Below are 11,266 nucleotides of genomic sequence, written 5' to 3' on the forward strand. Positions count from 1 at the left end.
AAGTCATAAATGCGGATCCGCCCTTTTTCTGCGCCCAAATACCACTTTCCCGGCAGTTTTGTGGAAATCTGACATCACCACTCGATCCGCCGTACTTTGAAACCCTTATATCGGTGAAAAAAAAAATTTCCAAAAATGTGACTTGCTCCCTTTCTGCACCCACCGATTCAATTATGAATTTGAAGTTACTTACCTACTAACTTGGAACGGATTTTCAAAACCTACCCTCGCTTACTTACATTGACCAAAAAGAACTCTTATGGTAAATCAATTGGTAAGTACTGAATTTAATATATTTTTTATTTATTCATTTTATTGTATAAAAACTTCTTGAAATAAAAATCTTGCAGATGTGAAATTTAGATTATTTTTTTTGGGTACGATTTATCGTTACGGCGGAAAAGGGCGAATGCACAACAAAAGAATATTATTTAAGTTACAAATAATTCATTCCCGATAAAAAAATTTAAAAAATGAACGGCAGAAAAAAACATTAGACGACAAAGAAACAAGTCATATGGCAAATGATGAAAAATCACACGACAGTAAAATTATTTCGTATTGAATTCAGACTTCAGTCAAGTCTACTAGGTTCAAAATACAATAACTATGACAGATCACTTAAACTAAATAAGCTTTTTCAATTTTTGATGGTCTTTATTCTGTTTTTTGTTTTCGTTTTCACAGTAAATGAATTAATTATCGAATTAATATTTTTTTGTTTGATAGAAACACATTATTTATTGGAGGTAAAAACTGTTGTTTTCTTTCTTTCATTCTTTTTTTTTTTTTTTTTTTTTTTTTTTGAATAAAAATTGCATTTAATTTTCTGTTAAAAAAGAAATGATAAAATTGAATCACGGATAAATGTTTTTCGCTTTTATGACAGATTATGTTACAGGAAAAGTGTGACAAAATATTTTGTCAGAAAGTGATTTTTGAAAATTCCTATATATTTTAGCAATTTAGAGCAGGCAAATAGCGGTATTAAAAAGGAAAAAATTGGCACATACATTTTTTCTTCGGGAATGTGTTCAGATGAACCCCCTGAAGGCCTTGAACTACCAACAAAAAAAACCGAACCTCTTAACCCTGGAGCTAATTTTTTGAGGGGGCTAAAACCGGTTCCGATTTACGTTTTTTGAGATTTACTCCGAATATATTAGGTTTACGAGAAGAACTACCATGACTAAAAATGTTCCCCTTTAAATTCTCGACAATTTGATACTACGCTCGATACCCATCCCTCAAGAGGGTGTTTCAAGAAAAGTCAGTCCAATAAAATGATCAAAGTTACCACTTAATATCATTCGTTTTCGCTCAAATTTTTTTTACGAAGTCTACTTAGGTACCCAACTATTAATCACACTACCATTGATTGGTCTTCATCCCTCCCAAGGGGTTGGTGGGGGATGCTTGGTTTTTGAAGTAACACACAACTGAATCATATATTTGAAAAACAAATCTGGACATGCGATATATCGAATAGTATGTTTTCGAGGTCGCTGAATACGAATACCAACTTATTTTCTGGGTCCAACTCCTCAAAGTCCCTCTGTGCCCCAAAAAGGGGGTTAAAATTTTGAAAATCGTGAAAAGTCGAGTGATATATCGAATGGTATGTTTTCGAGGTCGCTGAATACGAATATGAACTTATTTTTTGTGTCCCACCCCCCAATGTCCCTCTGTGCCCCAAAAAAGAGGCAAAATTTTGGTTCTGAGCTGTTGGTGACATGAACATTCAATAGAGCCAAATTTCAGCCAAATCGGGAGTGACATAATTTATATTTCAATGAAATCAAAAATCGGAATCTCTGATTTTTTTTTCATTCGTGTAATTTATTTGTACGTAGAAATGCCAGTTTTCCAACTACGAAAAATTCTTCCATCATGAATAGAAAAAAATTCAATAGATTTGGTGGTCAAGAATAGAATAAAATCCAACTTTCAGATTTCAAAAGTTGTATTAGATAAAATTTCGATTTTTTCGCCTTCGGCCCAAATTATGATTTAAAAAAATATTTTAAGGTACCCAAAAATTTGAAAAATCAACTTGAGCATACGAAAATTTGATTGGTGGTATATTTTTGCATGTTCTTTTAATTGAAGACGTCATAGCAAAAGGGACATATGTGTGAATGTTGTATTTTGAGAAAAAACTGTTTGAAAGTTTGAGTGCTTGTGAAGTTTAGAAATGTGCATATTTGAACATGGTGACGATTTTATCTTATTTTCCCACTATCTAACTATATGAAATGCTATGCACCATCAGTCTGGAGAAAACTGTGTGTTAGCGGTAAGCGCTCAAACATTTCGAATTATATGTCCTTTTTGAAGCGAAAAATTGGCCAATTTTTTTTCGATTTAAAAATGTTTTTGAGAAAATTTTTGGATTTAAACCAGGTAAATAATGGTTGATAACACAAAATCGACCATGAGTAACCCATTATCTCTGAAAAAAGATCGTTATGTTGAGTAAAAAAAAAAAACGAAAAAGACAAGTTTTTTTGGCTATTTTTTTTTTTATTGATTTAAAAATGTTTTTGAGCAAATTTTTGAATTTAAACCAGGTAAATAATGGTTGAAAACACAAAATTGGCCATGAGTAACCCATTATCTCTGAAAAAGTAAATTTTTAATCGACTTTGCAGTTTTAAAATGGCGATATCTCACTGGTTTTTCGACTTTGTGAAGTGGGGATGGTCTCATATGATAGAGGAAGGTCTGAAGAATAACAATATGGATTCGTCTCAAAAAGGACATATGTGTCATATATACCCCTTTTTGTTATGACGTCTTCAATTACCTACATATCATGGCTTATTCGTTCGAAACTGATATTTTCCTGTAAGGTGAAAACCTCTCATGTAAGCCTCAAAATTTTGAATGGTCGATTCTTATTTCAATAATGGGAGGTACCTACTAAGCTTACGTGAAATTTGTGCATCACAAAAAATATCAGTATTCCTTGAAAAAGTTATCGATGACAAAAAATGCATTATAAATCAATGAAAGTCTCTTCACCCTTTACTTACTCTTCAATAAAACAATTGGATGAAAAAAGTAGGTAGGCATATTTGTGTAACACATTATTGTATGAACAAATTTTCATTTTGCATAAATAGTGATTGAAGTACCTAGGTAATTATAATGACACAAATTGGCACCAAGTGCTTCAAAGTGAGACTATGATCAATGATGCAGTGCCATAGATGCACCAAGATAATTTTCAATGTTATGATGTCTAATGTATGAATATCAGGGCCTCTAAATGTTAGTGTCATCAATAGTGACATGTCATCGAGTGTCGATGAAAATTGAAAAGTACCATCGGAGTGTCATTTTCGGCACTTTTTTTGCTGGTTTTACCCAGGGCTGTAAGCAACAAAAAGAAACCGTTTCGTTTTGTTACGTTCCAACCAAATTTACCTGATAAATGCCATGAAGCTGCCCACACCTTATACTCAAAGCATCATACCTATCCATCGATTCTTTAGACCTCCGAACATGTAAAACTATAAATAATACATGCATATAATACACTGCCAATAGCTATTTCAATTTTCAACAGTGCTTGCGAAGTCAATCGGGAATGATACGAATTCAATTTATGCATGTCATTTATAGGCTGGAAGCAAATTGATTAAAAGTCTCGTGTACGTGATTCTTCTCATGGAAAATTTTCGCGTGTAAGCATACTTGTTCATATATATGTACTATGTACTTACCCAAAGACCTACTGCACGTATCTTTACTACATACGAACCTATCCTATCGAGCTTGGAAACTTATATGTGTACCTAAGACTATTGCTACGTTATTGACATATTCGACTGAATGATTAAAATTTACCTACCTGTAGGTAAGTACAAGTATAGTGAAAGCGAATACTGCCGGTATAAAGGTAAAGGCATGGTAAAGGTATCTAGATGATTTGTTCATGCTATATTATTTTATTCAATGATTTCGGCTCCATCGAGCGTATTTCGTCCATGGGTCTGAGTAATATAATAGCAGATAATGTCGCGTGAGAAATTAAATGAGCTATATTGAACTGCATCGCGATTGCCGTTTGCCGATTTACTATTTAGTGTTGGTGATTAATATACTTTATACCTTCATGTGGTAGTAGAGAAGACAAACGTACGTTGGTGTAGGTAGGTAGGTAGGTAGGTAGGTACCTATAACGAAGGTTCTCTATACGGTCATGTTTCATTTGTCAAATTAACCTATTCAACAGGACACAAGTAGTAACATTTCGTTCAATGACTCCATCATGTTAGAGTACCTACCTACTGTGTAGATAGATAGCTACTGACTGTGTGAGTATCTCACAGTATTGCTCATATTATGCAAATAAATCAATCGAAAAATCAAACATCAGGAAATCGTATTGGAGGGTATTAAACTAATCGTTGACCATAGGGATTCGATCATGCTTCATGATCATGAAACATAAGAATAAGAATACAGCTAGGCGATGAAAAACTCCATCGAATTATTGGTCTGCCTCAGACTCTCTGTAACTGCGACGCAGACTTCTGCCTTCTACATATTGCACCTTAAAGCTAACAATTGCTATTGAATTAGGCCGCCATGAGTTATAGGAACATACATGTGCATCGAGCCTTTACAATTTTTAAATTTCATTACGTACACAAAAACTAGCCTCGAATAAGAATAGTTGAATGCATCAGTCGCAGATCTCATCGTTAAGTAATGCGGTGTTGTACCGTAGGTAGGTCTAGGTACATTGAACCGAGCACCATTCATTCTACAAAGTATAGACGAATTTGTGCAATAAAAAGTCACTGACAGTGACAACGAAATCATTGCTGCGGTGTGCCCGGTGCCCATAGAATAGGACGATTTGCTTTTGCCTCTCGTACCTGCAGTCGAGTTGATAAAACTCATCGCAAGAAAATATTGTACAAACATATAGGTATCTTACATATATTCGTCAACGTGTCAAATTATACCGCCATTCACGTTGAAAGATTCCGACTGGCCGCCATCAATAGATCATCGCATTAACAAGTACGAACGATGAATCCGTTAATTTTTAGAAAGGTACGTGGACAATAGAAATAGAAATGCGGACTGTCGATGTAGCGAAAGACCATTAGCAATCGCCCATAATGATATTTTAGCCGTATATACCGAGCAAAAGATGAAAGTGAACGCAAATCGTATTGTATTTTGGAATATTTACAATTGAACCATTGTGCACATACATCTGCATTGCAGTTATTATAACCCAATGACCGAGATTATTTTCCAGACTGCTATTGATTTTCATTTCACGGTTCATCCCCGTCTCCCTTCGATGCCTTTGTGAAGCGATGTGTGTGTATTCACGACCATAGGCATTTTTCTCATCGCCTGAGTATTCCTTATTGTACCTACACGTAGATTTTATGATTTAGTTTTGCAAGTTCAAGGTAGCAGTTCGATTGGTGTTCGAGAAGTGTTGTGTCGGATGTTCGAGTACGGTTTGAAGAGATATTATTGTACCTTCTTTAAATCCGATTAAATTTGCGTTTTCGAAGTTGGAATTTTTTGTGATCGTGTTTTTTGTAGTTATTCAAATTCGATCGTGAATTGAATCTGGTGAGTGAATTATTTTATTAATTCGGATTTTTCGCGAGAATTCTGTTACGAATTAGATTAGTAAAGTATATATAGGTAGGTAAGTGTGATCATTTAATTCGACCTCAAGTAGGTAGGTACCTATATTGTATCAATCGATTTATTTTTCTTTCTTAATCCCTTTTTGCTATCGACACCGGTGTTATAAAATTACTTGTAGATTTTTTGATACGAATTAAATAGGTAGGAGTAGAAATGAGATTTGAGCATTCTAATCAAAGTAGGAATATGGATTACGAATACACGTGCATTTGTATTTATAATTCGAAAATCTACAGCTAAAACATTGAAGGCGATTTTTTAAATAAATTTTTCCGGAAGATTTTATGCCCAATCTTAACTCTTTCCCCCCTTTCTTTCTTTTAAATTAATAATCTTTCAGATGTAACATTAGATATAGATAGATAGGTAAGCTGTATTTTGGTTCATACAAAATAGAATAGGTGTACTTATAGGTACCTACATCAAAATTTGATTACGGTTCCTCTGTGTCTGTACCTTGCATAGTGATTAGTGATACTGAGGCACAATCGATTCTAGATCGTGAGAAGTCAGTAAGGCAAGATTTATCGGATGCTTTAATTTTCATGAAAAGTGCATAGGTACATACTTTTGAAATATTCTTCGTACCTCTATCTTGAACCACTGACTGAAAAAGAGTTCATCAAAAACTCAGATTATATATTAAAAATTGTAAATCGAAAGAAATGAGATAACTTCAAAGTGAAAATATTGTAGAATTTGATTAATAAGCCAAAGATACGCTCCTGGAATCGTCCCTTCCGTTACTTCCCATTAAACTTGACCTAAACCCTTATGCAAGGTGTTCAGTGGTCTGTCGAAATGACGGGCCAGCGAGAGAAGAAAGGAGGAGAAGAGAAGTAAATAGAACTCCATCGCAAGTTTGAGTTCATTAAATTTTTTTTGTACTTAAAGAATGAACCTCCTTATTTTTAGATAGGTATGGGTAGGTAGTGTGTATACAAATCGTACCTCCGCCGCATCCTTCTCTTAAGAATATGAGATGGAAATGAATGTTAAAAGTATTGCATCCTTTTTAAATTGAAGGCGCAACGCCGACACATGAAAAGAAATAAAAACAATGTTTTTGAAAATTTAAAATGCCATTGAATTTTTGATAGGAAACTATGCAAGCATATTCACAAATCAATTAATTACTTTATAACTACCTAATACAAAATGATCATTTTTCAATATCGAGTAAAAGAAATTAAAAATTTCATTAATCCTCCTTTCATTATTGTTTTTTTTTTTTTGTAAGACAGTTTCAGAAACGTACTCGATCAGATAAACTTGAAAAAACTTCAATTTTTTAGAGTCCTTCTAAATTCTGGATGAAAAATTATCTGGATTCATGAAAAAAAAATTGAATGGAATGATTAGCAAATTGACAAATATTGATACCAAATTTCCGAAAACATCTTGATACAATAATTTAATGTAATCTTTTGTACATAGGTTATTTTTCAAACAAACAGCTGTGCACCTTGAAATTAAATTCAGTAATTAGAGAAACATACCTACTTTTAAATATTTCACGTAAATAATAATACTGATATACTCAAGTTAAATTTCTCAGGTAGACATAGTTGTACGTATTTTTGACTAATTGTTTTTTCACATATTAGGTACCTACTCGTAAATAGGCCTACAGAATGAAATGATTCTAGGGCTTCAATCAGCACGTTAAAAAAAATAAGTTGTTTACTACATGCATATGTCCTAGGATAGTGATACTTTGACATTCATAGGTAGGCTAAACAAAATTTAAAAAACGTGACATATGTCCGTCAGATTTAACTATTTCCTAGTTCGAAAATATTTTCCACAAAAAGGTGTCCAATGCTTTTAGTCTTTCTATGATAAAAGTAGTGACCAAGCAGTGCTCGACAAATACTCATTTTTTCCTTTTTTTTTTTTTCTAAAGATGTGGTGTCGTTGAGATTCAATTTTTTTTCTTTGCGGTGTGACGCTGTTTTTAAATCGATTGAAAAATTATTGATTCGATCACGATCTTTATGACAATATTTACTTACCAAACATTTAAAAATAGGTAGGTTGATTTTCTAATAGTTTGATGAAAATAAGGATGTACCTAGCTACCTACGTAAATTGACCCATCGTGAGTTGTATTTTTTTTAAAAATGAAGATTTCATCAATTTCAATCTGTTTTTTTTTGTTTTTTTGACTGGACACATAAACATGGAAACAGCATCTCAAATTCCTACCAGGTCAAACTTCAGATGTTAAATTTCTTTAAAAAAATTCAAATTCGGAACATTTTTCAAAAAAAAAAAAAATCAATATTTCAATTCAACAGTTAATGACCAAATTTGGTGGATACCTTTTTTCTGAGTTGAAACGTTGAAATTGATGAAAATGAAGGAAAAGTGTTGTTCTTTCGCACAAGATTACAACTTCTGGAGGGGGTATTTATGACATTTTTTAAAATCGCTTTTCTCAAATTGCAAAAGAAAACAACATTAAAATGTGAGCAAAAAATTAAAGGGAAAAACACCATTAGTACACCCCCAGGAGATGTACGTACGAATAATTTTGTGCGAAAGAAGAAAACGAAAATTTTCTTCATTTTTTTTACTCGTATCAAAATGAAAAAATTTTCAAAATGACTCAATAAAGTGATTATGCGCGAAGAGTTGAAGGCAGAGGGTGGAAAATTTTTCTCTAAAAGGGTCATCGTCTGAAGCTATAAAGAAAAAAATTAGATTGGGGTCTATGTTAATGTCATACTCAATATTGCATTTTTATGTTATTCATTCATCGATACTCCCCATTTTTGAAACAAAAAAATACTGACAAGGAACGATATTCCAATTCGCAAAAATTTTTTTGAGCCGGATAAAGAAAGAGCATAAAAAAAATGTACCACCAATGACCAAGCAAAATTTTAGGGGCTAAAGTATGTATTTTTCGATTTTTGGAGAATTTAAAAAAATCAAATTTGGGTCAAAAATGAGGAAAAAATACAAATTTTACAAAATTGACCGAGAAAGCTGAAATTTGGAACATACTCTATTATCGACCAACTAAATCGATTGCAAGTGGGTTTCAACCGTTTTGAGTAGTTCATGGAGCCTCCAGCAGATTGTTGATGCTACCTTAGATTCTCACCTACATAGCGAGCAACTAGCAACTTCACAGAGTTGCTTGGTGATTGGCTGAAATGAGCAACCATAAATAAGTGTCTAGTAGGTACATGAAAACGAACAACATGAATTTCCAAAATAGACCCTCTAAAGTTTCAAAGATCCACTAAAACGAATCCAAATGTGAAATGTCGTGAATTAAAATTTTTAAAGTTCAAAATAATGCTTGTCAAAATCTTGCGGTCCCACAAACATTATATTCATTATTTTAAATCGTAGGTAGGTACTCGAAAAATTGCAATTTTGTGATTTTATAACAAATCACTTGGAACATTCACAGAACTGAAGTTGATACTCAAAAATAATATATGTAATAAAAAACGTATCTATTCTCAAATAAAACAAAAAAAATTATAAAAAATAAAAATCTCGATTCCATCAATTGCCATTCAACTAATAAACAAAATTGTAATTTTCAGAGCACACATAAAGAACCATGTCACAAACAGCTCCAACATCGTTATTTTTGGCCGGCACGGATGTAATCTCGGTAGAAAACATAAAATCGCCTATACCAACGAGATCGTATCCCAGAAGACCTATACAAAAACACAGATACCAATTACAACTAGTGTGGAGAAACGTGATTGGTTTCATTGTGTTACACCTGTTAGCCCTTTACGGATTAATGCATGGGATCCAAGTAGCCAAAAGAAACACTATAATTTTCAGTAAGTAATCATCTCATTAAATAAGGCATCGATTCAATATACACAAAGCTAACTTTAACCATGCTTTTTAGTGTTCGTTGTTGGATATTTTGGCGCTGTAGGAATTACAGCAGGTGCTCATCGTTTATGGGCTCATAAATGTTACAAAGCTAAATGGCCTTTACGTTTGTTGCTGATGTTTTTCCAAACGATGGCTTTTCAAAATCACATTTACGAATGGGTACGAGACCATCGCGTACATCATAAATTCACCGATACTGATGCCGATCCGCACAATTCAAAACGCGGATTTTTTTTCTCCCATATTGGTTGGTTGATGGTGAAAAAACATCCGGACGTTATGAATAAAGGCAAAACCGTAGACATGAGTGATTTAACCCGAGACGCCATAGTAATGTGGCAAAAAAAGTAACTTTTAAAAATACACTCGTCGATAATTCGCAACGTTAACGAGTACCTATCGAGATTTAAAAATGAAATTATTTCGCAGACATTACCTCGCAATTATGCCCATCTGTACTTTCGTAATTCCGACCATCATTCCGTGTTACTTTTGGAGGGAAAAAGTATACGTGTCGTTTATTATTGCCGTCTTGAGATACGTCCTGTCCCTCAACTTCACTTGGTTGGTCAACAGCGCCGCTCATATCTGGGGAATGAAACCATACGATAAGTTAGTATGATAATTAATTATACCTATTTGAAAAATTTATCATAAAGATCGTTTCGTATTTGCTTTAAATAAAAATAACCGTACTACGTTTTATTCTGCAGGACAATCAGTGCCACCGAAAACATTTCAGTAGCCACGCTCACATTCGGAGAAGGATTCCACAACTATCATCACGCTTTTCCCTGGGACTACAAAGCAGCCGAATTGGGAAACTACACTTTCAATTTGAGCACCGCATTTATCGATTTATTCGCCAAAATAGGATGGGCTTACGATATGAAAGTAGCTTCCAAGGAAATCGTTTTACAAAGAATGAAACGAACCGGCGACGGTAGCCATTCGCACGATAGTGAAATTTGGGGCTGGGATGACGTCGATATGGCACCGGAAGATAAAAAACTCGTCGAGATCATCAATCAAGAGAAAATCGACTGAGTTTTCAAAACGGGCAAATCAATCTTTAATTTATTTCAACTTCCGAATTCATTTTGAGGAGTAATCCGCGCGGATCTCATGTGATTCTAGGGTAACCGGTTCAATTTGCCACTTAGTTTAAAATCTTCTCAACTGAAGGCTTTCGAAATCATGAATCAAAATTAATATTTCAAAGGATTTTTCATAAACATCGATTTTTAAAAAATATTTCAAAGGATTTTTCATGAACATAGATTTAAAAAAAAGGTTTTATATGAAAAAAATACATTGATGGTCTGAGCATTATCATTAATCAGGTATGAGAAAATGAAAAATCCTGTAAATAAACTTCTTTTCAATTTTTTGACAAATAAATTTGTAACACGGTTCATCTTTAGTTGGCCCATATACATATAGGCATCAAAATTTTACGTTTTTTATCCCTGATTGAATTAAAAAAAAAAAAAAAACAAAAACGATAGGTACTATACCTATTAGAGTTTTTACAGGTCAGATGTTTGTAGACAATTTGTATTAAATTCGTCGTCATTAAGCGTACAAAACATAAAATTAAGTACCGAACACGTCCTTCTTACATTCGAAAAATTTGGTCAAATAGAAGCCTATTTTAATGAATCAATAGCCATACAAACATCGATGATGCATACAA

At 33.4% G+C, this 11,266-nt stretch overlaps 1 protein-coding gene and 1 long non-coding RNA gene across 2 annotated transcripts; one reads left to right on the forward strand and one right to left on the reverse strand.

The window, feature by feature from the left end:
• Positions 1-9,126: 9,126 nt before the first annotated feature.
• LOC135840177 (uncharacterized) lies at positions 9,127-10,408 on the reverse strand. The gene is made up of 2 exons (XR_010557706.1): positions 10,267-10,408; positions 9,127-10,158 (listed from the first exon to the last, which is right to left on the reverse strand). It is a non-coding gene; the product is annotated as an uncharacterized LOC135840177 (long non-coding RNA).
• LOC135840176 (acyl-CoA Delta-9 desaturase-like) lies at positions 9,275-11,088 on the forward strand. The gene is made up of 4 exons (XM_065356568.1): positions 9,275-9,509; positions 9,581-9,917; positions 10,000-10,182; positions 10,284-11,088. Exons 1-4 carry the CDS (start codon positions 9,275-9,277, stop codon positions 10,615-10,617), a joined length of 1,089 nt encoding a protein of 362 aa, XP_065212640.1. The 3' UTR covers positions 10,618-11,088.
• Positions 11,089-11,266: the final 178 nt, after the last annotated feature.

Source organism: Planococcus citri, chromosome 3, assembly GCF_950023065.1.
Source record: "Planococcus citri chromosome 3, ihPlaCitr1.1, whole genome shotgun sequence".
NCBI lineage: Eukaryota > Metazoa > Arthropoda > Insecta > Hemiptera > Pseudococcidae > Planococcus > Planococcus citri.